Source organism: Botrytis byssoidea (assembly GCF_014898295.1).
Source record: "Botrytis byssoidea strain MUCL 94 chromosome Unknown BBYS_019, whole genome shotgun sequence".
Taxonomy (NCBI): domain Eukaryota; kingdom Fungi; phylum Ascomycota; class Leotiomycetes; order Helotiales; family Sclerotiniaceae; genus Botrytis; species Botrytis byssoidea.
The window spans coordinates 357,857-385,675 of record NW_024065860.1 but is presented as its reverse complement, the minus strand read 5'-3'; the positions used below and the strand labels follow the sequence as shown (position 1 = coordinate 385,675).

Genomic DNA, 27,819 nt, shown 5'->3' with positions numbered 1-27,819 from the left:
TTCCATATGTGTCTAGTAATCTGCCTATGAATTACTTGGTTACATCACTCTACATCCATTTCCTCATTACATCTAGGCTCTGACTATGATTTGAACCTCATTGTGCAAAGTAGAAGGCAAAGCCCAACGTTGTATTTGTTACTAGTGATATGGTTTTCTGGGAGGGATATTGATTGGCTGACTTGCTCTCTTGCTCTCTTGCTCTGCTAATTCCTGTGTTTCCTCTCCTTAACGGTAGATGCGGAGATAGATCCAGTCGAGCTACTATAGCTCATGAGCCTTGTGTCTAGAGCTTGGGTGGAATTTTCGACAGCGGTGGCGTGGGCGTGAGGACTGGTGTGGAATCTGGATGTATGCTTCGTTTAGATCTTTGGGTTTGGGTTCGAGGGGTTTCGTTTTGGAGTTGGGGTGGGAGATTGTATGTTATTGTTATTGATGTTTTTGTTACTGTTGTGAAGCTTGGGTTATAGTAATGTCACTCATTATCCACAGAAAGGTTGTTCTTCAAGCTCACAGCGGAATTTCAAGCCAAAACTTCGCGGGTGAACAAAAAACTCATTATCGTAATTACAAAAATATCTATCGGTATACTAGTATTGATTCCCCAAACTCCCTTCTCAAACCCCAGAGTGTTCTTCTCTGCTCTTCGTCTTCCATAATGGTGTAGGAATCCATGCATTCCGTTCCAATCTCGTTTGTCTCCAGATTAGACCCGACGCCTCCAAGCTCCTAGTGCTAAGACAACGTAGAAGTTTGATATATTGATGATTAAATTTTCCGTCTCCCTGATCCATCTCCTCTATAATTCGATCACAATCCCGGATCACTCTTACATCTTAGCTCACAACCTTAATCCTGACTTGTACTAAAGTAATACTCATCCCACAACCACAAATAATCCTCGACCACACCCCCAATAAAACTTGGCAAACGGTTACTTGTTCGGTGCAAGAATCCTTTCGTAACATTTTCATAGAAAGCACCTCGTAAGGCCCACCATCCCATTGCCCAGCCTCTCTTATTCCACTGTTCTTTCTCAAGAGGAGTAGTTCTATAATTCTCGCTGCGGAGCTGGCGTGCAGCATATTCGATGCTGAGGCCTATAGCCCAAGGTTTCCAGGACTTAGGATTCTTGCGATAATGGGAGAGGGCGATGGCATAGATGACGGGTTGGAGAATGTGCATGTATTCTGCATATTGAGAAGGGAGAGTAAGGGGGTTGAGAAGCGAGATTGGCGCTTTGATATCTTCGGCAACGAGAACTTTGGAAAGGAGATAATTTGGTATGTCGCTTGGATTTGGGAGATTTGGAAGTGTTAAGCCTGTTCTCTTTAATTTGTATTCTTTTCCCTCTCGATTCTGGCGGAGCTTCTCTTCTTCTCGCATGGCTGTCGTGTCATCGGTATCGAGCCAAGGGGGTATCTCCTCGGTTTCCGTAAGTGATTCCTCGGGTATGATATCACGTTCGGGAAGAGGTGGTGTAACAAGTGGTCGTCCTTTGGTGATTCTTAAAAGTAGCAGTTTACATATTGCCTTGATAAATTCAAGAAATACTACCACTCTCCATCTCATCTTCTCTCCTTTCCTCTTGGCCATCATCTCCCATAATAACTCGGTATATTGTATCATACTCAGTAACATGGCAATTCTTCGATACATCCGATTGCCCTTGACCCAATATTTGGTATATCGATTATGCGCATTTTGTCTGGGCATACCGGGGAGTTTGGATAGGGCTCGAGAGAGAAGGGTATCATGGTAAAGTGAGAGTAACTGAATAGAAGAATGTAGAGATTCGGATGCGAGTTCGGCATCACGAAATCGACCGGGTATTATATATGTCAGAGAACGCAAAGCCGATTCGATTTGGGTAACGGAAGATTGATTTTTGAGGATGAAGTCGGAATAGAGGTGTAGCGCGTTAGGGACCTTCTCCCGCACACTTTTTAGGGAGTCCATGATTGAGATCTATTCATGAGATAAGATGATGGATATGACTGAAGAGATTTTGTGGAGAGAATGTAGATGAAACGCGCTTGTTAGTAGAGGGTGAAGGTTGGATTTAGATATGCCGTCGCAAAGGGGGGTTGGAGCTTAATTTCGATCCTCAGCCTCGGCCCCAGATTTGGACACGCACGTGAATTTTAGTGGTGGGTCGGCGATAAGTTAGCTTCCGCGTTCCTTTGCATTAATCCCTGCATATCAAAATTGATAAGACGAAGCGCGAGGGCAAATATTGAGATATATAGGTAGATACTGACAAAGTACTGAAGTAGAGAGGTATATTAGATTTTCCCCTACGGTTTCTCTTCTGGAAAGTTTCATAGTACAACATGCCCAAACGCCGAAGATCAAGTACGTCTCAAAATGATCTACCAATAACGAAGAAACATTGCCTCCCACGGAATAAACGCGATCACATTTCTCATCTTTCCTCCGAACTTCTCATCCGTATCCTTCATCATCTACCAATTGAGACTCTCCTATCCTGCCACTCTGTTTCTCAACACTTCTATACTCTTACTCACGATTCTCAACTATGGAAATCGTTATATTATTCTCGATTTGTGTTACCACGCGCATTGCGCATCCCGGGGATTAAAAACAGGGAGAAATCGAACAAAGAAAGAAGTACGGGGGAACTGGGAGATGAAGGGAGTAGGAATATATCTGAGAATGAAGACAAGTTCCGGTTCAGTTCGAGAAGGAGTAGATGGCTGGATGAGGAAGGGTTGAGAAGTAGAGGTGATGGAAGAGAAACCAATTGGAAAAGACAGTATAAACTGAGGCATAATTGGGCGAGGGGTGCATGTGAGGTCAAAGAGATCGAAATTGCGGAGAGAGGAAATGTGCCAAATGTATTGGTAAGGTTAGCAGGAGGAGTGGTAATTACGGTCGGTGAGATGGAGGGTTTGAAGGCCTGGGGTCTCAAGGAGAGGAAATTGATTACAGCGTGTGGATTGGACGAGGGAATACCATCTTGTTTAGCAGTCGATGAACAAGATGGAGAGAAAGGGAGATTAGGGATTGTGGTAGGATTTGAAGACGGAGGTTGGGGAACTTGGGTACTCGATGTGGAAAATAAGATGTTTGTGAAAAAATACAGGCATCCACCGAGCAGTAATGGGATGTTAAGCGCTATAGCTTACGCGCATCCATACATATTGAGCATCACGGAAAGGCAGCTCCTTTCGTTCTATACGCTTAATCCTGTCGGGCTGATGCAAGAGTCTGAAGTTAAGGACAAGAGCACCAGTATACAGGAGAATGTGGAAAAACCAATCCGTCCACATCTCTTGACATCTCTCAAATCACATTCTTCATGGCCACCACTATCCCTCTCCATCCGTCTCACGCTATCCACTATCATCGCCTCAATAGTTTACACCCTTCCAACCTACCTGAGCGGACACACCATCTCAATTCAGGAACTTCATTTCACTCTCTCCTCACTCGAGCTCCCAACCCTAACAAACTCCCGCCTAACCTCCTCCTTTCCCTCTGGGTTTCAGCCCCTAACTTCCTCTGCCCCACGCGCCTCTCTCCCACGACCAACATCTCTCTCCTATGCACATCCCTATATTCTGGCCACGCATCCAGATAACACACTTTCTCTCTATCTCTGCACTAGTACACATACCTCACTCACTCTTTCTCCTCCCCAAAAACTATTTGGACATACAAGCTCGATTAGTTTCGCAAGTATTACCAGTAGGGGTAAGGCAGTGAGTGTTAGTGAAAGGGGAGGAGAATTAAGGGTTTGGGAATTGGAACCGGGTATGTTTAGGAAGGGGGAGGGGTCAAGGGTAGAAAGAAGTGTGAGGGTTGGCGAGGGAAAACAAAGGGCAAATGGCGATAGAGGTCGAGGAGGGGAAGAGAGAACATTGAATGATACCCAGAAGATGAAAATGAGAAAGGGTCTGGAAAAGAAAATCTGGGTTGGTTTTGATGAGGAAATGGTTATAGTGCTGAAATCGAGCGAGGAAGATTCAGGTTGTGAGTGCGAGGGCGATGAAGAGCAAGTGAGTCCCGGGCAATTACTCAACAATCCGCATGAGGAGAACGGATTGGCTGTGGGACATGCTAATAGGAACGAGAACGGGAATGGGTGTATACAGCAGAGACTGGTTATATATGATTTTACATAATGTTGTATACATATACATATAAGGATGTGGTGGATCTGAGTGGAAATATGGTCATCATGTTACTCATTAATAGACGTAGATGTGCCTTTTCTGCACATTTCACATGTGGAAAGAGGAAGGATACCATTTCCTTCCCCTCTCCACCTCTCAAGATTTGAATACGTTGAGACAAGGCTCCCGCGAGGCACTTTTTTCACTTGGTGGACATTGGACAGTCCTTGGCAGACGTCAAAAGCAAGGCTCTCCAAGGCTTTTAATTAAAGGCTATGCAGATAGAAGTCTATCTTATATGGTCATGCCGATTAGAACCGGCAATGCTAGCTCCATTTGATCGTCATGTACGCGTACGGTTGCTAAATGTACACCTAATTTAGATACAGATAGCATGACTAGTTGTATATTATGTAGAAATGTGGATGGATGTTGTCATCGAATACTCATAGTCGCCCTGCGTCTCAGATGTACTGTAGCCTAGTAGGCTACCATGAATAATATCGAGAGATCATACGTGAAATACCTGGAAGGCTTAGACTAGGCTCTGGCTACTCAAGGCTGGGAATGTAATACATTAGGTAATTTTCCTACTGGAAACGGAAATGAGAATAGACAAGGATGATTGAAATGAGAAGTTGTATTCTTTCTTTGAGATGGTGGAGAGAGGAAGACAAAGAAAGATGACGGGTAACAATGGATGAGACTGAACAGTCTCTGCTTTGTACTTTTTCATGGGAGGAATAGATATCCTTTATTCTTTCTTTCATGTTCTTATCACCCTGAATCGCATTGTGTTTTGTAAAATTGAGTTTCTTCTCAGAGTGTGGCCTTGAGAATTGGCAAGATGAAATGCTTGATATTCTTATTCTCACTCTCTATCAGAAGGGGAGAAAGGTCTACAGATACGATTATGTTGGTCTTCCCGAACGAAACATTATCAATGGCTATTCCTTCACTCTATAAGTTTCCTGTGTTTCACTGAACCCAAATTTTGAACAAGGGGAAGCATAACTGAATCTATCGGATTCCGATGGTTCTGTCGCCACATCCACTGCACTTCCATAAGACCTTCGATCTAAACTCGGATTGCAATCCAGAATATACTTCGGATAGTTATCCAAATAGTTTCATCATCCAGACAGATTATACAACAAAAAGAAACAGAATACACGTTTTCTTAAGTGGAAGAATGAACAACTCCCCTCATACAAATTCTTAACAATTTCAGAACAACTCCCCAACAACACCTCTCTCGGAGGTATATAAATGTCCTCAATAACTCTATTCAGTCTTCCTCTTCATTCCCTCACACACACACACACACTCACTCACACACTCACTCACTCACTCACTCACTCTCACTCACACTTACACTCACATCACACTTACACACAAACAAACAACCCAATCAAAGATGTGCACTTCCGTCAAAACCATCTCCAGCTGCGGCCATCCTAGCTTCTGGGTCGACAGATGCAACCTCGCTCGCCGCTCCAATATCCAACCCACCACTTGTCCTTACTACCATCAGGAGATTGTTCGCCAGAGCAAAGTGTGCGGGGGATGCAAGGAGAACGGGAAGAGGACGCGATAGGAGACTAGGAGGCTAGAGAGGATGAGGGACGCAGATCGAATACAATGGTAATTTCTTCCATCTTTCTTTTCTTGTAATTGCGTGTTTTTCGCTCCAGAGGAGAAAAAAGAAGAAGATTGAGGATCAAGGTACAGATACAGATACAATGGTAATTTCTTCCATATTTCTTTTGTGGTAGACTGCGATTCTTGCTCTTCGAGACCAGTGTTTTGAATTAAACGATTTTTTTAATTTTATTTATATTTTGCAATTTTGATGGACTGTGAGTGACTTGATATGATTTGATATGATTTGATATTATTTGATTTGACTAATTGATTGTAATATCCATATGAATGTCAACAGAATTTCCAGAATAGGTATGATGATATGTTATGGACTTGGAATTATATACAGATTCGCTCTCGTTATATGCCCTTGCCCTATGCCCTTTCAATCATATACTCTGAACTTCCAAAGACTTTGTTTGATATTGAGTCCTCGCTTCAAACCGCGAGGGTGACTTTGAATGATTCTATGAATGAGCAGAAGAAGCAATCGTTGTTGTTGAAATTTTTTCGAACTTAGAAATTGGTATATGTGTATTGGGAATTGGGAAATGCATTTAGACTTCTAATGATATAAAGATATTCCCAGCTACCTACCTCGATTGACGATACATGCACACACAAGCGACGAAATATAGAAATTCTAACCTGGAGGATTTATTCGATCTCAATTCGATTCATTGTAATAACGCGAATATATATGTACTCATTGAGAGCTTGTTCATGAATACTTCTCTTCTCATATTGCAGATACAAAACATTGCAGTATGTATCTAGTATCCAGACACCATGAAGAAACGGATACCCAGTAAATATACCACCATCACACTCCCAGCGATCAAAATGTAGAAGTAGAGAATGTTTAAACAGCGCGAGCTGCGTCTCTACAATCAAATCAAATCAAATACTAGGTAGGTACCTAAACGAATAAATGAAAATCAAGAAATGAAAATATGATTTGTTGGTTATTCTATTCCCTTCTCTACTTTTTCTTCATCAAGTGACGAGAAAGAAATGGAAGAAAATTGGTTAATTATTTATCTAGATAATTAATTAACTAACTAATCAACTAATAACTCTTAACATCTTTTCTTGACCGCTCCCTCTTTTAATTTATTCTACTAGGTATTCTACTCTGCTCTCTTCTCCTTCTTACCAATTTCAGAAAAATCAATAAAACCCCATTCATTCATTAACTCGTCACAAAAAAGAAGAAAAAAAGAATACACATCCACTTTTCCATTCCAAATCCAAATCCAAATCCATATCTCAATCCATATCCAGATTCCTATTCCCATTCCCATCCCCATTCCCATTACTTCCAACTTTTTCTTTTCTTTTCTTTGCCTTGCCTTGTCTTGCCTTGCCTTGCCTTGCCTTGTTCTCATCTAGTTGAGTATCCATCCATCCATTTACCAAAAATATCCATGTAGAAAAACCGCATGATGAAGACAAGCAAGTCCTAAAGACAAGCCATCCCCGCCCAATTTTCCTTATCAATTGACATTTTTCGATTTGGGAGGGAATTATTATAGGAAAGGAAAGGAAAGGGAAGGAAAGGAAAGTTACCCCTCTATGCGATTAGAAAATTACCCCTCTATTTGGTTTCTTATCGATAAGCGTGGCTGGGCGGGCTGGGCGGGCTGGCTGGCTGTCAGCTTTGCGTTGGGTTGGGATCTGGGTTGGTTAGGTGGTGGGCGTTTGCGGCGGGATGGGGATGGGGATGGGGATGGGTTGTGAATTTTTGAGAGTTTACAGTGATTGTAGTTTTGAGATTTGTTAGTTTGTTTGTTTGTTTAGATGGATGGATGGATGGATGGATATTTAGTTGTTTAGATGGATTGATGAATAGGTAGGTGTTTGGGGGGAGATGGTAAAATGATATGATGATGTCTATGGGGGTTTTGCAAATGATAGTAGATACCGCATACTCTTGGATGGATGTTTCGGAGTACGTGTGATCTTTTTGGGGGGTTGGTTTGGGTGTGGGTTTAGATTTTAGATAGCTAGGGAATGGATGTTCAGCTTGGGATGGGATGGGATGGCATGGGGTGGTATAGTATGCTATGCTATGATATAATATGATTACGAGTTTACGAGGTGAGTTACGAAATTGGGAGGGTGTGGGTTGAGATGGAATGAGAGGGGATGATTGAGGATGTGAAGATTGAACTTTATGGTTTATTGATGGATTATAACTACATGGGAGGAGGGAATTAAGTTCACAGAGATAGATCGTAGATAATGTAATCGTAGAAGGCTGGCTACCTGCGGGAAGGAGTTGGATGGCGATTTGATCTCACAGGAAAATCTGACCTATGCAAAGCTGATATATGCATGCCATGTATACTGGATCTACTGGACGTGCATGGGAAGAGATGTCGTGTTTATGCTTCTGCTTCTGTGCAGGTTGCAGCGGGCGAACTAACTTACGAATGGATGGAGGCAATGGGATGTGATGTGCAACTGGGTGAATAGGGGAATGTATGCATGGAGATGCTTTTGTGATGGTTTGGGTTGTGTTTGGTGTTTGGGTTGTTTCATTTAGATGCGTTGAGAGGTGCATGTTTCAGTGCTTTTCGGATGGGTTCGGGGAGGGGAAAGAGGGGTTGGGGGATACGGGATGGGAGGACAGGAATACGAAAGGGAGAGAGAGAGATTGGGGGATTGGGGAAGGTTAGGAAAGTTAGTTAGAGATGTGCTATGACTTCGTAGAATGGGTGAGGTGATCATGGTGGTGAGGTGATGACCTTGTATCATATGATCGGGGCGATAGAATGGGATGGTGGGGTGGTGAGACAAGATGGGATCGCAATCTTTGCATGTGATGATAGGGACGATGGGTTCTGCGTCTATTTCAGATATTAGCAAGAATAGATTCTTGATTCATGAATTGAAGAGAGATAATTGGAGGTGCAGATGACCCTTTTTATTGGTGAGGAAGGGGGGAGGGGATGGGGATTTAACCCTTGTATGGTAGATTCAAAGGGACGGATGATCAATTCATGAGAACCTTCTTGCTCAAACTCATGATTCGTACCTACCTAGTCTCGAGTACATCTATCTATAGTCAAGCTTATCCAAATCGCTCCAAGTTCTCTCCATCCTCGAACAAAGTTAATGAGCAGAGCACGCAAGAAAAGGGGGTGTGTAGATAAAAGATTCATGATAGATCCCAACTGCATGTACGAGACGAATGGTACAGCAATCTCCACCCCAGAGCAAAGAAGCGCGCATTTATCACCAATGAAGAGAAGCGATGCTACTCAAGCACGGTAGGAAAGTACTGTGTTGTACACCACAAGTGATTAAGTTCCTGTAGAAGAGTGGGGTACGTCATGATGATTTGGAGATGGGACATGACATGAGAGAGATGCCAATTGCGAAAGTCCAGTTGTTTGTGGTACGAAGGACTCTTATGTGCATCATTGGGCTTTCGGATATCGAGAGAAGGAGGGTTAGGTAGATGTAGGTCGATGGCTAGTCGGAGATGATTGGGAATGGGGTGGAAACACGTGTACGAACGATGGTCAAAGGATGAACTCACTAGTTGGTTCGGGTGCTTGGAAAGTGCTGTAAGGTTGAAACACGTTGAAGAATGGAAATGAGGGAGGCGTGTGGGATCAAGTAGCATAGGGTAGAAGAGGAGGGGAAGAGGCATTTGTCAGAACTCAATTGCGTATTGGGTTGCGGATGATGTGGAGTTACGGAGTATGGTTGTAACGAAACTGGAGATGATTATGCTTGTTGAGTTGTGAAAGCGAAAGGAAGGGAAAGGAAAGGGAGGCGAAGGAAAGTAACGGAAAGCAACGCAACGGAGGGCAAGGCAAGGCAAGACAAAACATATATCTATCATAGTTCTAGAACAGGATAAAGTCAATTGAGGCGAAGTAAGATAGAGTGGAGAGGAGGTGAGGAGTGACGAGGCCATTGGCGACCATGAAGATAGATAGACGAGACACATTCAAGATTGCATGAATGGAATCAAGACTTTTCACACTCTTTGATTTCATAATGATGTTGGTTGGGATGAAGGGGATGGATGGATGGGATGGGATGGGATGTCTTGGACCAATTGAGTGAGAAAATAAGCTGATGATGGAGTCAAATTGATACGTATACGAATGATAAGAATGAATTGGATTATGATTGAGACAACCGTTTTCTAATTGAGATCAATTGAGTTGTTATTTACGAGAAATCTGATTTCTTCACGATGGAATGGATGGATGAATGAATGAATGAGTGAATGAATGAAGTGAAGCCTCATGTAAGATATGATAGAGTAGATATCGACTTTCCCCACATGCATCTTCATCAAGCATCTTCACCATCATCCATGGCCCATGGGCAAACACACCCAAGCCAAGCACGCACGCAAGCAAGCAAGCAGCAGTAGTAGCATCTAAGCATTATTTTGGTGAATTCCCACTTATGCAATCATTCTTCTACCAACATTTGCCCAGCTAGGTACGAGTAGAGCTAGAGGTATAAATATATATACAATTGCATAAATTTATCCGCGGCCGCCGCTTCAATCCATCTGTAACACTCACTCACTCACTCACTCACTCACTCACTCACTCACTCACTCACTCACTCACTCAACCTCTCTGATGACCCAGAAGATGAATTTCCAATACTTTATTTATTTTCAGATTCTGGTGTATTTCCCAGGTGCATTTCCTTAGTGCATTCAAATGTCAGCCTGACCTGTAGACTAAACCCAAGATGGTATAATGTATCACATCACCAGCAAATGAATGAACCAATAAATTAATTATCCCACCACGCTAAACCCAACCATGAACTTCTTCCAAGTTCCTCCAAGGTGAGTCACATCTTCTGTTACACATCTTCCTTCACTTCTTTCGCCGCTTTCATTTGACCAACCCATCCATATTGACCAACCACACGTTTCAATTGTCTTTTTTTGCAACCCAACTCATCTGAAAGTCTGCCACAGACCAAAGTCTCCATCCATGAACTGAAAGAAAAAAGAGGGCTCAACTCTCTCAATTGGAGCCCCCGAAGCAATAAGATATCGGTAGATGATCTCATTGAGTCTAATAAGAGTTTGAGTTATCAATTGAGTGATTTGTATCCATCACAATGAGACAATTGAGTGGTGAGTATCAGAGTGAGAGAGTGTGAGTATGAGTGAGTATGAGTATCAGCACCTAGGTATCATGATGAGGGTGAGTACAGTAATTGACATCAATCTTTTATCTTGTCCCCCCCCCTTCCATGAAGTTCTCACCGACCAAAGCAAAGCAAAGCAAAGCAAAGCAAAGCAAAGCAAGCCTCGAAGAAAGTTACTCCATATCTCACTCAAACAGTTATTTTTATTTGTATTTTGCCTTCCAATATATCTGGCTGACGAATGATTGGAACATTATATCATCACATCATGATATGATTGGTCAATTGATGAATTATAGTATCCCTTTCCTTCTGGTAACTTCTACCTGAAGGAGAGAAAAAGGCAAGCAGCAGAAAGGTATCTAGCTATCTAGCTATCTAGCCATGAGCCATGAGCCATGAGCCATGAGCCATTTAGTACCGACGCATCTCATCTCATACTATTGAAAAGAGGACGCATGTACCTCCTACCTACTTTCTTCTTACCTATCCCACGCTTCCCGGGACTGCCCGCCTCCTTCACTAGTACACGCAGACACAGCTACCAACCATGACTCCAAACAAAAACAAAGAAAAAGAAAAAGAATCCCAGGTAGGTGATAAAAAAGAAAAGAAAGAAGAAAAAAAAAGAAATCGGGCAATACAAACAAAGATCAAGACCCATGGGAGCCAATCAGCATTGTTGAAATCCGTCTAAGAAACATTCAAGTCTAACCGCTGCCTGACCTGACCAAGAAGCAAATTCACTCTAAAACAACATTCACACCTACCTAGGTACCTCCTTTTTTTGGTCAATTATTTTATTATTATATTATCTCTTGTCTCTGTCCCCGCCGTTACCAGATTTTTAATTATTCTTATTGGAATTAGAATTAGAATTAGAATTAGAATGGGAATGGGAATTGAAATTCTATTTCTAATTCTATTTCTGTTTTGATTTTGATTTTGATTTTGATTATTATTATTATTATTATTATTATTATTATTATTATTATCTTCATTTATTTTATTATTTTATCAAGAATACTAAGACTTGATATCCATCACACCAAAGAACTAGGATAACACCCTACCTACATACCTTTAACAAAGTACCATCTTCCAATTGCGCTTATTAGTGCATGACCAGTTGAATTGATCACCTCGTGGCAGCCTACGAACCGTCCGCTGCGTATTCTGGAATGGAATGACTGGTTAGAGTCATCCGCCTCCATCCATATTCATACACACTCCATACACACTACACACACACACTTTATACAACTTCTCACACCTCCCTCCTTTTCCCATTCAAAAAAGAAGGGTACCATACCATACCAGGTCATACTTATTATACTTATTGTTCATCCTCCCTCTCCCTCTTCCTCTCTCTCTCTTGCACATGCAATTCGTTTTCTCTCGTTGCTTGCTTCTTGTTATTTAACTCCTCCTTCCTCATCAAGCATACACACACATACCATACATATCTCAACTCAAATCATTGCCATCTACTTTGTATTTGATTCGCAATTGATTGCATTCCTCTCTACATTCACCAACAACAATAACGCAATACCCCGCCATACCTCAATTGAAATCCCATTTTCAATAAGCAAGAGGCAGATCACGCTTTGCATTGAATTGGGATCAAACACAAAGAACTTTCCAGCCTAATCCTCGGCTGACCAACACTACGCAACACTACGCAGCACTTACATATACACAGCCTTCTTGGCCATATCTACGATATATCTGTCTCAATCCCCGAACTTTCTTTTTGATTCAGAAATCATTTCGACGGATTTAAGAAGCGGGATATCCGATTTCCATTTGCTTGCTAGACCTAGAGTGGCGCGGGGCAACGAACAAACGATTATGGATGACAAAACATTCACCTCGATCCGGCAACCTTCTACTACCTTCGATTTTAGACACTCACCAATTACTAAAAAACCATTCATCAATTCAACCACCTCTACTTCTACACACTCACCTCAATCCATCAAACCAATTCGTACGGCATCTTCTCGCCCCATGAGTATGGAACGTAAGAATAAGCTTGATATCGCCAGTACGCTTATGTCACCTCCAGAGCCACTTCCTCTCGATAACTTTATACATTCGTGCATGCCATTCACAATGGATTCAAAGATGCGAAAATTACATTCAATCGTCGGTGCGACGTTTCCCATATCGCCACCTGTGTCTCCAGAGACCAAGGCTCGGTCACCAGAAGAGCCCGCTGGTTCACAAGCAATTACCGATCCAATTCTATACCCACTTTCCGACAATCAAAGCACATCTGCCACTCAACCATCCCTCTTCGCAGACAATGACGACCCTCTCGTTACACACCGTGTAGTCGATGGGCATGTTGCAGCCAGGAAAGCTAGCATGTTCCGAGAAGCCTCCCCTCCACGCCGCGATGAGTACGAGCTCGCGCTCGAATTCAAATCACAAGTTGTTAAGATTATGTCAAAGGATCCGGCTCTTTGGTTACGAAGGGAAATGGTTTATCTGAGGAGAGATCGAGAGTTACAATCTGGTGCAAGACGATGGACAAATATTGCCCCTGCAGTGGGAAGGAGCACAAGAGTTCTAGGCAACACTGCTACAAGAGTCACAAAGACAGTACGCCCTCCTCGACCTACCCAAACACCTCGAGGTGTACGTACAGTATCCTCGACAACCCCTGGTCCCGATGTCAAGCGAGTTGCTCGGGAAGATAAGGATTTTGAAAACCTTCCAGATTACTGTCCACCAATCACCAGTCTTCCTAATAAACCCAATTCATTGAAAGTGGATTGGAAGGGTGCCCCAATTGATCTCCGCAGCGATCCAAACGTTCATCTTCTCCACCCGGATGAAGTCTGTCTCGCAGCCAATCTTCGTCTTGATTGTGCAACTTATCTTACTTCCAAACGTCGAATCTTTATGAAACGAATTGAAGCCTTGAGAGTCGGAAAGGAGTTCCGAAAGACAGATGCTCAACAGGCATGCAAAATTGATGTCAACAAGGCTAGCAAACTTTGGCAAGCATTTGACAAGGTTGGATGGCTAAATCCATCATGGGTCAAGAAGTATGCCTAGAGCGATGACTCTTGTTGGCTGATCAAATTTCGCCACTCAAGACTATCACCTACCAATATGATTCTACTGCTATTCATACCAGTACACGAGCCACGATTACGACACTTGCCTGCCTTTTTTTCATTCACGAATGATTTGTCATTTTTTACTGCATTGCGACGGTTATTCGCTTACACTGAGACTCAAACTTTCTTGACATCACAGTTTGCAAGCATATGTTACTTGGTCCATTTGTTTTCTTTCTATTTTCTGCCTGGTGCATATCATACAGACATATCAACATCATATTATCTTGCATCGGGCTGCTTTGATACCCAAGAGAGCCTGCCCAGCTCCTCTCTCACGACAGCTTTTTTTCTTGTTTCATCTCTTTTGTTATTCATGGCAGGGGAATACTATATTCCAGCGTGTCTCACTTCTTGCTTATTATTCTTTGACTTTGAAGTCTGGATACATACATCTTCAACACCGTGGATGGGATTTCCCGTTTTTCGTTTTTTTTAGATAGGATGGATTAGTTTGCTTTATGGAATATGATTGACCTCCTGGATGATGGAATATCATTGGGCGTTTTTAGTGACATATGAGTGGTATCAACTCTACTCATGGACCATGGATGGTCTGGTTGTGGGGGTATGGCATGGCATGGCATGGCATGGATGGGGCTTGTTTGGGGATTGGTTGGTTGCATTGGGTATGGGGTGGGCGGATTTTTCCACGTGCGTACAGATTGGATTGGAAGATTTGAGAGGGAGAAGAACACAATAATGAATGCACAGTGTGGTCTGGCATGGCACGTCATTAGATTGAATAGTTATGGCCTTTGAAAACTCGAGAATTATCTTGTATGAGATCGGATGGATCAATTAAAGTTTGAGATGGATGGATTGATACATACAGATATAGAGTGTCATAGTGCGTAATTAGTGTGTCGTGGGTTGGAAAGTTAGATAGTCTCTCCATGGGAACTCTGGAATCGATATTTTATAAAGCATTCTTGACTTTGACGTCGGTGTTTTTTGTTGTTGTATATTGTAATTTTTATAAACTGTGATCTTTGATAATTGAATGTGTGGATGGATGGAGGGGAGGGGATAGCGTGTTGATGATATATTGTATATACGATTAGTCAATGGTGAATCAAACGTAAAGGCAGTATGAGTTATATATCTATGTACCTATGTATGTGTGTGTAGATACGTGCTGTGCAGCTCGAACGGTAGATAGATAGATAAATAGATATAGTATCATTCCATTCTATCCTATCTATTCCATCTCTTTTGGCCATTCTATCTATCTCAGTTAGCCAGTAACTGATAATTGATAATTGATAACTTACTCACCCACCCCCCTTTGTATGTGTTGCTTGCAAGCGAGATGGATTGGTATGTTGTGGTATTGTGGGGGGAGATGATACTGTGATGAGGATATACTGAGGATACACAAAGGATACACAAAGGATACACTGGACCCGGACCTAGATCTTGGTGTGATTGTTATGTTATTTGGTATAGATTGTATGGACAGATTGTATCGTGAGGTGTACGTGTATTTCTGTCCGTCTGACCGTCTATCCGTCTAGCTTTCCTTCCTGCGAGTTTGTTATGTATATGTTCTCTTGTGTGGCTCGCGGGATTGTATGTTATAAGCACCTGTCTAGTAGATGGGCAGGTGTTAAAAACTAGATGAGATACTTGTTTGTGAGGGAGGGAGGGAGTGATGCTCTCATTGTAATGTTATATATAGCTTGCTGACATGTCACATTTCTGGTATCAAATTGTACAGTAGGTAGGTATTCGGAAATTCTTCTTAGATAATTGTGAATCTATGCTTTCTTCTCTTAGCATCATTATATCGTATCCTATGGTATCCTATTCTATCCCACTCGACCCTATCCTATCCTGTTCATCTTTCAAGAACGACCATTCATTAAATATTAACCTAGATTCCCACACACAATCAAGCCATTCCCTGTCCAGAATTAAGCAGACCCTCTCTCTTCGCTTCATTAATAGCCTTTAACTTTGCTGTTCCAACACCTGCCACACCTGCCTGTTGATCCTTGCCCAACCACGGTTTGACCGCATCTCCCAACATACTTCCCGAAAGGAAATAGACAAACAATCCTAGGATAATCAGCACAAATGCAATTGGATACAAATAGTAGATGGTGTATCCAAAAACATTGATACCAATGACAACACCCCAGAAGTTGGCCGTGAGAAGCGAGATATCGAAGAATGCCGCAGATGCCATTCGTAGGATAATAGGAGCGAGGGTATAGAAAAGTGCAAGAGCGAGTGTGTATCCAACAATGTAACCTCCGACTTGGCCGTCCCAGACGGCGTTTTGGAAAGAATGACGATCAAATATGGCAGCTGTGATACCGTTGATGATGATACCGAAGAGACCAAGCATGCCCAGGACTTCGTACATAGGACGTTTGGAAACGAACCATTCTTCAAAAACGTTCGAGAGACCATAGAGAGTAGCGCCGGCTAATGCAAAAAGATCACCCTTCAACATGGTAGGTGGATTGCCTCCATTGGAACCAGTGATGTGATCAGATGCAAGGAGAATACCCATACCACCACAGCAAACGAGAATGGAGATAACTTGGAGCCACTTGTATCGAACACCGAGGAATATGAACGAGACGATTACAACGCAAACGATGGACCAAAAGTTGATAAGTTGAGCGCTGAGGACATTGGCTGGAGGATGTTAGTAACTTTACACAATAAATTCTTGGGAAAGTAGGAATACGTACTCCATCGATAAGCCAAAACTGTGAAATAGTTTCCCTCAACATCCATGAAAGACAAGATGACATACTTCCAGCCATCTACCCAGAGAAGCTTCAAATAATCTCTCCATCCATACTTGTAGATGGTGTAAGTCGTGTAGATAGCGCACAGCAAGACGTAGTTGAAGAGAGTTTGAAAGGCGGGGATCGAAGTTCCCTTATTCGCAAGAAGTGTAGTGAATGTATTGGTAGCCGTGATGCAAAGTGAAAGAATTTGTCTATAAAACGAATAGGTTAGATTTGAAATAATATGCTAAAATTGATAGGCATAAGATAAGATGTGAGAAGTCCTTTTCAGGGCAATGGTGTTAGTTGTCTCATGGCTGGGACTCCCAGGCTCTGAAGTAGCAAATACTTTTAAGTTGCAAAACATCATTTGGACTCGTCGCCATCTTGTGCCCAAACAGCGAAAGCAGAAAAACTTACCCAAGAACTAAAATAATCCAGAAGTCTCTTGTAAGCAAATAAGCCCACCACTTCTTGTTTTTGGTCTCCAAGTTTTCAATGGCATGTTCCAAAATCTCACCATCGACTCGATCGCCCACGGCTCTATCGCTGGCCATACCAAAGCTTCCACTGCCCTGGGCGCCATCGCTGGATTTTGTATGTCTGTCCCCTTCCAAAGCATTGACGTTGGTCTGTACTCCGGCAACTTTAACATTGTCTCCCATCTTGGAACTCATGTTGTCTTTCCCGACTCTTTCTGTATCGAATTCCAATTGATCCTGGCCCTCGTCTTGATATTCGGAATTGACGTCTAAATCCGAGTCTGAATGAAAGGTGTCTTCTAAGAGTCCGGTTCTCGATTGTAGATCCACAATTGGTGCTGAAAAGGATTTCTAGTACTTGGTTTGACGAAAGGTGGTAGTTTGGGTAGTAATGACGTTGATTGAATGAGGGGTTGGTACTAGTTATGGTCGGCTTATCGCAAAGTCGATCTTCCCAATATGCAAATTGATTAATAAGTCTTTCTACTTCTCCACCGATGTAAATTGTGAGCGCAAAGACTTCAAGTCGCCCACTGTGATAATTATATTATCTGGATCATTGACCGATATCGTATACAGAAGAGATTCAGTGAAGAGCAAAAGAAAAAGAAGAGAATCAGTGATGGGAATTCAGATTACTTTAACTTTTTTGATAAGCCTCCATTTATCAAATAGTGGGGCATAAAGTGCATAGTGGATCCATCCGACAAGCAGAGTTCGTTAAAGGAAAGTTTATGATTGGATTGATGTATGTTAGAACCAGGATCTCGTCCGAAGCTAAGGGCGGGATAATGTGAGCCTAGACTGGGGTCGGACAACCCCGATGAAGAAAAATGAAGAGTTTTTTGGTAGTAAAATTGGATCAGTGGAGTGGATAAGTTTGTGAATACATTGAGAAGTGGCAGGACGACGTGGACGGTGAAGAATGTCTGACACATGGGAATCGAGAAGTACGTGGGATATCTAGTCCCCAAAATTATAATATGTACGCCACTTTTTACAGCTCCACACACGCCATCAAGCCATGCTTCGTCTCATTCGTGATATACACTTGGGCTTTGGAGATATGTGCATGTGCAGTATCTCACTCAACCCAAGAACTCCTTCAATGGCCCGCCGACATGTTCTACATCCAATAGGAATGTGTCATGTCCAAATTGGCTCACGTCTTCTCCAAGCTCAACATGACTTACTTTGGTATTCCCTGCCTTTCTCAGCGTATCAGCAATCTCTCTTTGCTGCCATGCAGGGAACAAGATATCGCTAGAAATGCCCATAACTAGAGTAGGATGATCTTTCATGGCTTTCATCCCAGATACTAAGTCCGCAGGGGGACCTGAGGATGGCTCAATGGGCGTATTGATATCTGTTGTCCCGTTTGCTTCTGGCTGTTCCTGGTATGGGCTATCTGGGAGAGTAAGGCTGCATGCTGCATCTCCAAGAGAAGATTCAGATTCAGCCCCAGTTCCCTTACGAGCTAAATGATCTCCTCTTCGTGACGAAGCCGCCAGTTGATTTGTCGCTCCGAGGTCAAAGAGATCCATAGCTTTGCTGACATATAGAAGACTATTTGGATCGTACTCCAAACTAAATTTCTCGCCTGCATGATCTAGATAAGTCTCGATAAGGAAATCTGGACACAAGGCAGGTTGCTTGCTTGGATCGGCTCTTCGTCGACCAAATCTTAGCTCCCATTCAGGTCCCGAGCGGTACGTTACAGTCGCAATTTCACGTGCAAGTTTCATGCCTGCGTGAGGAGGAATATGATCGTAGTAAAATCCTCGATTCCAATTCTTGTCCATCATCAACACTTGCCGTTGAGTATGGCGCATCGCAATGCTGTAAGGGTGGCTTCGTGCACATCCAGAAATACTGGCTACTCGACCAACTCGTTCAGGAAACAGAACCCCAGCAGCTAATGATTGCATACCTCCCATACTCGAACCAACACTCGCATATAGTTTCGTGACCCCTAAACCATCGAGTAGTCGAAACTGTGCCCGCACCATGTCCTCCATGGTAAGAATTGGGAACCTCGTCGCATACCGTTTTCCGTCTGCTGGATCGATTGTCGAGGGTCCTGTCGAACCATAACATCCTCCAATAACATTCGTGCATATGATATGATATTTGTTCGTATCAAGACTTTTATCCGGACCTATAAACTTTTCCCACCATCCTGGCTTAGGATTCGCTTCTGTTGAATGTGCATGTGAAGATGCAGACAATCCAGTGTGCAGTAAAATGACATTCGACTTGTCTGCGTTCATTTCACCCCATGACTCATAAGCAATGTCGAATTCTTGCAAGACACCCCCCCAGTCAAGCAATAAAGGGTCGTCGCAGTGAAATTTAAGTGTTACTCCGCTAGTATAAGATGGTTCTGGGCCACTTGAAAGGGATCGAGCTTCTAGAGTCGCAGACTTGGTTTCGAGAGCATCTAGACAAGGGAATGCCATTGCCGGATTAGAAGCCTCTGCCAATGACGGCTGAGTAGCATTTCGTGAGCCAGATCCATGATAGGATCTTGAGATATTTTGTGAGGATGTTTGGAGAGGGGTGATAGCTTTGAAAGCCAATTGTCGTGTCCAAAGTCTTGGAACAGCTTTCGTACTCCTCACACCTGTTCTCGCAGTTGCGATAAGGCCCCTAGCAGTATTCATCTTTGATGGTTTGTAGATTAAAAAGAAATCATTGTTTAAGTGAAGTTTGACAAATTAACTTACATTTCAGAATTAATATGCAAGTTTGTTTTGTCAGCGATTTCGGTCAAAACAAAAGCAGCCACTATTGGCTTACAATGCAGCTTCCAGATAGCACTATTATCTCTTTCAGCCAATTGAGTGCTAGAACGTGACATAGAAGGCTGAAGCCTTACCTTTTTTCCCCACTCAAACTCTCTTGTATGTAGCCTTACGCTAATGCTTGGACCCCTGAAGTGGGTACGTCATGGAGGCAACATCAACGAAACAGCCTTGGACGTTCATTTGTGGCACAGCTGAATCGGCACAATAACATCCTGCTACCTTCAATACCCGATTTACCTACAAAAACATGCTTCAGTTTGGGAAATATTTCTATAATACAATTTCCAACATAATGTCAGGAACAGACCAAAACAAAGAGTCAGAGCTAACCCTCAACATGCAATTTTATGACTCCGAGAGATATCAGCCATCTTTAGAAGATGTGCTCACTGTTAAAAACATCCTCTTCTCTCTACACCCAGAATCACCGCTACCTCTAGAGCTCATCGATGCCATAATAGACTTATCCGAATATTGGCCTCATACAACAACCACAGGGTTTTTCTTTCCCGGTCAGGAAGAGGGTGACCAGAACGTCAACATCAGTAGACGAGAAGTCACCATCAGAGCCGGTGGCCCATTAGAGAACAAGTTCCTTTTACGGACCCTCCCTATCGGCTATCTTCCCTCTCAAGGAAACAACAATGATTCATCTCTTGAAATACATTCAGAAGATCAATGGAAGTTTTCTAAACAGATACCTAAACCTTTACCAAAAGATCGAGAAATTCCAGAAGATGCCACAGAGGAAGTCCTCAATGAGTGGGCGGAGAGATCACAAATTCGTGGGGAACACCCTTGCAAGAAAATCGAATTTCATCTCAGAAGTCACGATCAAGGATGGGGAGGTGTACGTACAGATAAAGGAACATACAGAGGATCATACACGTGGTTTGACGTTGGCCTAGAAAGAACATATGCCACGAGGAAAGGTAATTCAACATGTTTCTTCAAGGCTTGCGCCAATAAAACATCCAATCTTCAAGATCTAACAACTATCAAACCGGCAGAACACATCCCTGAAAGCCCCTCTTTCCGTCTCTCCAGCTCTGATTCCGACACCCAAGCTTCGACGAATGGGATCAAATGTGGTACACAAACAATCTTCCCCGATGTTCAAGATAACCCAAGCTATGATCGTGAAAACGACGCGAACCCGGCCACAAAATACCCACAAATGTTTGTACATACGCTCAACCCTGATAACAAGATCCTCCAGAGAAACAAAACCGCAACAAGGGGTTTTGAGGATCATAAGATAACATGGAGATTCAACGATGATATACATCCAGAAAGTCCCGAGGCAGACGAACTAGAAGCTCAGGGCAGAGGACGAGAAACTGCTAATGGTGAATTTGTTCGCAACCTGAAAATTGGCGACGTGGTAACGCTTTGGGCGAAAGCAAGGTTTCCAGGTTGGGCTAATACTGTGGAGGATGTAAGTATGGATGTTTACTATGCGGTTTAAGTGTGTGTGCTATCTACGTGATGATCCAGTGTTATTCAGGAATCATCATGAAGATTTTTAGGACCGTTCCAAGGAGCTCACACCTGCTGTTTCCAAGATGTTGTTGAAGAGCAAACTGAGAAAGGTGGTGAGTCGTTACCGGAGATTGTTGTAAATGTTGGCATGAGGTAGGGCGTTCGTCGAGGATTTTATTGTTCGCGCGGCTTTGAAAACTTATGAGCAGCGGGCTGCTTGCCCATGATTAGATGATAGGATAGGGTCAAATTGATATACGAGGGGAGGGGAGTGATGAATTAGCTTAATGATATCATGATACCAACCACACACAGAAATTTGCATTGTTTCGAAGAGTTATTTCCTTCTTCAGTATCCAGTCCTATATTGTGATGACACTTGTCCCGATCTGTCCTGGGGAACACACCAGTACCCGTTCAATACTAATTGTTAAAATCAACCTATTTTGTAACGATTCATATCTATCGTAAACCCCCTGTAAAGATATACATATAACAGTTTACGATGAAATTTCATTTATGCATGCCCTGTACACTTTTTATTTTATCATACAAGTAGTCCCCGCAGCCATTTTAACTACATCACTGAATCTTCTTTCCACTAGTCGTCAACTTCAGTGGTACAGGCTTGCTCCATAACCAAAGAGCGACGAATGCAACCCATCCTGTAACTGTGGCGCCGATTCCGGCAATCCATGGCCAAGCATTGCTGATTGCCCAACTTCTGGTGTATTCGTCATGGGCAAAGTGTCTTACTGTGACGGTGTTCTTTTCCTCGATAGTGGTGAAGAATGGTCGCTTGTAGTTGACCTTGAAGTTAAAGATACCGTGTTGATCCGGAAGCTTGAAGCTTGTGGTGTATGTTTGAGACTCAGAAGTGCTAGTTGATGGCTTAAGCACAAGACGATGGAATGGTGAAAGCATAGAGAATTCGAGTTGGAGAGAGTCTCCAGTTGGTGGGGTGAATGGAACCCATTTGTCCCATGAATACTCAGAAAGCTCAATTTCGTATGTCTGTTGAATTATAAGTTATGTTTCAATAATGTCAATTGCGTTACTTACCACATCGTTCTTAATTCTGTAGATCTTTGGGTTGGTGTCATTACTCTTGACAACATTTTCATGAAGGTAATGCTTGATGCTTCCAACCTTAAGGACTCCAACTTCTTTGAAGGTCCAGCCGGTAACCTCTTTCGAGAACTCTTGATTGGCAGTTTTAGTCTCCTTGGCGTCAGATCCAGCACCTCCCATTCCAATGCTACGCTTGACCTTAGCATCGAACCATGTGTCCTCGAGAATCTCTGATGACCCAATAACTGTGAATCTAGCAGAGTTTCTAGCTTGCATGGTGGTAATGAGTGATAATTGTTGTCCAACGGCAAATGGGTCTTCTACACCCTCGATATCCTCCTTGGGGTTGTAAGAGTATGCGGTTCTTGGAGCTCGGAGTAGTGGAGTCAATAATGGACTGGTGTTTCCCAATGTCTGTCCAACAGCTCTTGGGAAAGCAATGACTTCCCCGCCTTTGCCATCTCCACGGAAGTAGTTCTTAACATCTGGTCTGACAGCGCCTGGTCGTGGCAGAAGAACAACGTCGTGCTTCTCTGCGGCACTCAATGTATCATAGTTGAAGTGATCAACAACAAGAGAATTGCGGTCCGTTGGAAGGTGTATGTCGAGCTCCAAGAGTAACGAGACAAGGGCAGTGGGGGTAGGGTGAGATGATGAGAGTGTTAATAGGATATTTCCGCCCTTGTTAATAAAGTCGAGAAGGAGCTTTGGTGTCAAAGCTGGCCCCAAACCTGCTACGTGTTAATTGGGCTTATTCCAGTGAAGTAGGACTCGTACCTTTTGACTTGGATGGCAGGATGAGTAGATGGTCGAAGGAACGCTCTCCCAGTTCAAAAAGTCCCAATTTCTCGGTTTTCGGTGACTCATATGTTAATTTATATCCTCGTGCTGTTTGCGCAGATAATTCAGTAAAATGAACCTCACAATTGTAAATTTGCTACCACAAACAGCTACGACATACCTTCAAGATCTCCGAAGTACTTTGAGTATTTCGACTTCTCAGACAATTCCTCCAATACAACTAATAATTTGTTTCCGCTAGCACTCAAAGCTGAGACGGCACTGAGCAAGCCCAGCAACAGAAAAGAAAGAATCCACCTCATATTTTTGTTGTGGTTGACTTCAATATTCTTTCTTTCCAAATTGTGAATTGCGCGGCTTGGAAGCTTTAGGAAACGTATGCAATGCCAAGAGTTTCCCACAGCAACAGGGATTCCGATTAGTGCCTGATAGCTACACGTGATTCTGGTAAACTCGCGACATCAACGTCGAACTTCCAGCCCCGAGCGATTTCAAACCCCGCGGAAGAAATCAGCAATAAGAAATTCTTGTAAGTTGTCTGATATTCAATTATTTAAGAAGAAGGAGCCACTTTACTTCTAGCAACATGCTAACAACCATAGATAAAATGTCATCCACAATACCACGATTCTTCTCTCAACCTTTTCGCTACATGCGATGGGCAGCCATTGAAAAGCCCGCTATCTTCTTCTCCATAGCAGTCGGAAGCATTGGACCAATTCTCGTTCTCACAGTACCAAAGATCCGTCACAGACTCGGGGACGGACCAAGACCACAGATTCCTTTGACATATCCAAGTAGGTTGATGCACAAATTGGGGTTTAGAAGCCAATAATGTTTGCAACTACTAATGAATGTGATTCGCGCAGTGCCTTCTGGACCAAGAAAACCTTTGAGTGGTTACGATGACGAGTAAAGTTTTATAGGGGCCAGGGAGGTTGTTGGACGAAACAATCGTGTTTGTACATAGGAATGGCGTCAATGAATCGAGGGAATACCTTTACAAATGATATCATAGCGATACATCGTCAAAACGATTCGATGATCAAGTTCGAATCGATGCGACTGTTCAGCAGGAAAGCTTGAGGTAGGGTATCATATTTGTATTTTCAGTGGAAGACGAAAGCTTGATCTATGCCCCTTACCTCGAAAATGTTCTCTTTTGGCTATGATTGACTCGAGGCTTCGTATTCAGAGCTCAGTAGCAAATTCCTAGGTGAAATGGATACCCTTCCCTGGCTATCGACGTGAAGAATATCGCAACTGTGCACAAGTGCCTTTCTCGAATTAATTTTTCTGTACTGTCGTTCTTAATATTTTCAACGTTTGTTATCTTCTTAGTTGCTCAGCGCACCTCTCTGGCTGCCTGCTTGTTGAAATAAAAATGTAATGTAATCTTGTCGAATTATTAGAGGAAAATCCGCTGTCTGCGTTCGCGAGGCAAGTGGAGTCTCTCAGTATTCCCTACATATTCAAACGAATATGGCAAGAATGCACAGCTGGACAAACTTCATGATCATTTTAATTCTACAATGTTGTTCATACGTGCAAACAGATAGTGTCAGCCAGTCCTCTGCATTTTGTGCTTGCAACTAAATGAGTAGAAATCAATCACTATGAGTCTTCTTTTCCTCCCCAAAGAACCAAGCAGTCAGCCACTCAATTTTGCTTACTCGGAGGGCAAAATGAAACATGTCAAAAGACTTTGATCAGATATGCAAAACCTCAAACTCCGGGGGTGGAATTTGGTGCGCTCCCTGGTTAGGGAATACCTCGACTGGATGCGAGGCTACGTCTTGGAGTTCTCACTTGTCCCAACACACTCGATTTTCAAGGAGTATAAGTGTTGTAATTAACAGAATGTAAGGTCCTGAAGCTGACTACTGGGCCAGAGGCCCAAAGGTCAGTGAAATTCTGCTAACTGACAGGGGGACGCTTATTTTATGTTATATAGTAGTAGAGAGGCAATTCACTTCTCCTGATTTGATAGACCCACTCATGAACAGGATTGAATCCTCGTCTTCCCCCATCCCTTATCACTGCTTCCAAGAAGATTAAAAAAATGCTGACGCTTTGGATGGGCAAAAGCTAATTGATACCAGAATGGTACCCCTCCTTCTCAATTTGTGAGTGCCCTCCTTGGGGCTCCCCTTTGAGGCTCCCCTGAGGTTTATATCATTGGTCCCAACACACACTCTTTCTAAATCGAGTTGATAATGTTGTAATTGACAGAGCCGGAGTCCCTAACCACTTAACCATGAGATTTATCCAGAGGTCAAGGAGATTTTGCTAACTGACAGAACATGGCTTATTTCACATGACATGGTCATCTCACTCAGTCTGTATTTTCAACATGCAGCCCCATTAATAAATGAAAGAAACTTATTACCTACAAAAGGGCAAAATCTTCACGAAAAATCTGGCATTGGCTGGGAAGCAAAAACTCCTCACCATGGTGCGGAGGCTGGAAATCATCGGTCCCAACCAGATCAGCTTTCACCTCGATGTTGTCATTATCAGAGCTGGGATCCCTAATCAGCAAGACTTGATTTCGAAAGGCTGAGGAGACTCTGTCAACAAATATGATGTTGCTTTGGTCAGATCATACAGTAAAGTTTCAATCCATCTTTATCTTAATGTGAATGATAATCATTATCCGCAGCTGACACTTCAAGTAAACCTAATTTGAATTGAGAATCACCATTTTGGCCTTAAGTCATGCACTATCTAGCGACGAGCACGCGATGAGATATTATTGTAGGCTATAGTTGGAGTAAACCAATCACTCCTCGAGTTACTATGATTCCTCCTCAAATATTTTGCGCCTCAAATGTCTCTGTTTCATAAGTTTATACCTTACTAGAAGCCCAATTTCGAGACATCAGCGCTCGTAGGCTTTCCTTGTATCATCTCCGCCATTACTTTCCCAGTACCCAAGCTCATGCTAATACCCCAAGGTCCATGCCCTGCAGCAAGCCAGATTCCTCCATCTTTATCATTCCTGGTACTCATTCCACCCAGATTATCATCAGCCACCTTCGCCAAAATCGGCGTTCCCCTTTTCGTAACCGGTCGAAAGCATAAACCCTTCCTAACAACTTGCATTTCAGAGCTTTCGTCGAAACCGAACATTCTTCTCGCCGTGTTCTCTAGTCTCCGTATCGCGTTCTCTTGAAACTTAGACTCCGTTGCAAGTTTTGGTAATGGTTCAGTCGAGGAATTTAGGCCCGCGACATAGATTTCACCACCCTTTCTCGAAAAGACTTCAGGACAATAACCCTCTTCATCACTAGCAAACACAGCTTGACATTCTTCATCTTCCAGCTCTTCGTTCCAATTTGGTGTTCGTACAACCAAAGAATGACCAGCCAAACTTGTGATCGGTAATTTAAACGTTGATTCTGGAAATAAGGTAGAGAATACCTCAGGTGACCAACACCCTGCTGCTATCAGAATTTTCGTACACGGGACATCTGATTCAATGTTGGTAGAGGTGTTCAAGATACGTATACTAGATATTTCGGATCTCATATCTTGATGAACGGATAATGCTTTCGCAGGGTGATGAAGTTGTACGCCGCACTCAAGACAGCTGGCAAGGAGGAACTGACACAACTTCAAGGGGTCACTTGATATGTTAGTGTAATTCTGCCAGTGGATGATGTTTTGAATGAACTCACACTTGAGCTGTACTTCCCTCTTTACTAATAGACTCCATTTCATCACCCTCATTCTTTTTGAACCACTTAGGCCACTCTCCAGCAATACTTGCCGTTTCCTGCACACCTACCCTATCATTACCACTAGCAGTCTCAGCTCTGCTCCTGCCCACTCTCAACCAATCGTCCCCTCTGACTCCCTTCTTCCCGCTCTTTCTCGCCTTCTCTGCAGCAACATGACTCACAAAATTCAAACTTCTACTCACACTATATCCCCATTTCTCAGCACCAGAATTTTCCTCGGCAAGTTTTTTGTGTTCTTCGAAACTCAAGAGCCCCAAGCTAGATGATTCATCACAAAACCAATCTCGAGAAAGAAAACCAGCTGCGTAGCCTGAAGCTGACGAGAAAAGTGTGGGAGATGGGTCTACGAGCTGAATGGTGGAAGGGTCTTGGGAGAGAGAGAGATAGTATGCGGTTGAGAGACCGATTATACCGGTGCCGAGGATTACGGTGTTGGACATTTTGTGTATTTTGGAAGTGGAATTCTAATAAATCAATATAGACGTATCTGAACTTAGCAGATCATACAGAACTGATAGACGTTAAGTAGATGCTTAATATCGACGGCGCCCTTTTGTCCTGCTCCGCAATCGGCATGACGTAATGGTCCAATCACAGTGAAGTTTTCTGCTATATATGAATTGAGTG

General features: G+C 42.9%; 10 protein-coding genes across 10 annotated transcripts; 5 read left to right on the top strand and 5 right to left on the bottom strand.

Annotated features, from left to right (window-relative positions):
- Window positions 1-849: 849 nt before the first annotated feature.
- On the bottom strand, window positions 850-1,959 carry EAE97_008799 (uncharacterized protein; the record flags this gene model as incomplete). Its single annotated transcript, XM_038879314.1, has 1 exon — window positions 850-1,959. The coding sequence occupies one exon, from the start codon at window positions 1,957-1,959 to the stop codon at window positions 850-852; it is 1,110 nt and encodes a 369-aa protein (XP_038729825.1).
- Window positions 1,960-2,333: 374 nt separating this feature from the next.
- EAE97_008798 (uncharacterized protein) lies at window positions 2,334-4,148 on the top strand (the record flags this gene model as incomplete). The annotated part of the gene is made up of 1 exon (XM_038879313.1): window positions 2,334-4,148. One exon carries the CDS (start codon window positions 2,334-2,336, stop codon window positions 4,146-4,148), a length of 1,815 nt encoding a protein of 604 aa, XP_038729824.1.
- A 103-nt stretch (window positions 4,149-4,251) lies between these two features.
- EAE97_008797 (uncharacterized protein) lies at window positions 4,252-4,479 on the top strand (the record flags this gene model as incomplete). Its single annotated transcript, XM_038879312.1, has 1 exon — window positions 4,252-4,479. One exon carries the CDS (start codon window positions 4,252-4,254, stop codon window positions 4,477-4,479), a length of 228 nt encoding a protein of 75 aa, XP_038729823.1.
- An 8,300-nt stretch (window positions 4,480-12,779) lies between these two features.
- Window positions 12,780-13,994, top strand: EAE97_008796 (uncharacterized protein; the record flags this gene model as incomplete). Its single annotated transcript, XM_038879311.1, has 1 exon — window positions 12,780-13,994. One exon carries the CDS (start codon window positions 12,780-12,782, stop codon window positions 13,992-13,994), a length of 1,215 nt encoding a protein of 404 aa, XP_038729822.1.
- A 1,959-nt stretch (window positions 13,995-15,953) lies between these two features.
- EAE97_008795 (uncharacterized protein) lies at window positions 15,954-17,483 on the bottom strand (the record flags this gene model as incomplete). Its single annotated transcript, XM_038879310.1, has 3 exons — window positions 15,954-16,708; window positions 16,765-17,018; window positions 17,227-17,483. The coding sequence occupies 3 exons, from the start codon at window positions 17,481-17,483 to the stop codon at window positions 15,954-15,956; spliced, it is 1,266 nt and encodes a 421-aa protein (XP_038729821.1).
- An 893-nt stretch (window positions 17,484-18,376) lies between these two features.
- EAE97_008794 (uncharacterized protein) lies at window positions 18,377-19,951 on the bottom strand (the record flags this gene model as incomplete). Its single annotated transcript, XM_038879309.1, has 1 exon — window positions 18,377-19,951. The coding sequence occupies one exon, from the start codon at window positions 19,949-19,951 to the stop codon at window positions 18,377-18,379; it is 1,575 nt and encodes a 524-aa protein (XP_038729820.1).
- Window positions 19,952-20,387: 436 nt separating this feature from the next.
- EAE97_008793 (uncharacterized protein) lies at window positions 20,388-21,563 on the top strand (the record flags this gene model as incomplete). Its single annotated transcript, XM_038879308.1, has 2 exons — window positions 20,388-21,027; window positions 21,106-21,563. 2 exons carry the CDS (start codon window positions 20,388-20,390, stop codon window positions 21,561-21,563), a joined length of 1,098 nt encoding a protein of 365 aa, XP_038729819.1.
- Window positions 21,564-22,159: 596 nt separating this feature from the next.
- On the bottom strand, window positions 22,160-23,751 carry EAE97_008792 (uncharacterized protein; the record flags this gene model as incomplete). Its single annotated transcript, XM_038879307.1, has 4 exons — window positions 22,160-22,591; window positions 22,640-23,379; window positions 23,426-23,536; window positions 23,610-23,751. 4 exons carry the CDS (start codon window positions 23,749-23,751, stop codon window positions 22,160-22,162), a joined length of 1,425 nt encoding a protein of 474 aa, XP_038729818.1.
- Window positions 23,752-24,056: 305 nt separating this feature from the next.
- Window positions 24,057-24,365, top strand: EAE97_008791 (uncharacterized protein; the record flags this gene model as incomplete). Its single annotated transcript, XM_038879306.1, has 2 exons — window positions 24,057-24,246; window positions 24,319-24,365. 2 exons carry the CDS (start codon window positions 24,057-24,059, stop codon window positions 24,363-24,365), a joined length of 237 nt encoding a protein of 78 aa, XP_038729817.1.
- Window positions 24,366-26,308: 1,943 nt separating this feature from the next.
- EAE97_008790 (uncharacterized protein) lies at window positions 26,309-27,632 on the bottom strand (the record flags this gene model as incomplete). The annotated part of the gene is made up of 2 exons (XM_038879305.1): window positions 26,309-27,077; window positions 27,130-27,632. The coding sequence occupies 2 exons, from the start codon at window positions 27,630-27,632 to the stop codon at window positions 26,309-26,311; spliced, it is 1,272 nt and encodes a 423-aa protein (XP_038729816.1).
- Window positions 27,633-27,819: the final 187 nt, after the last annotated feature.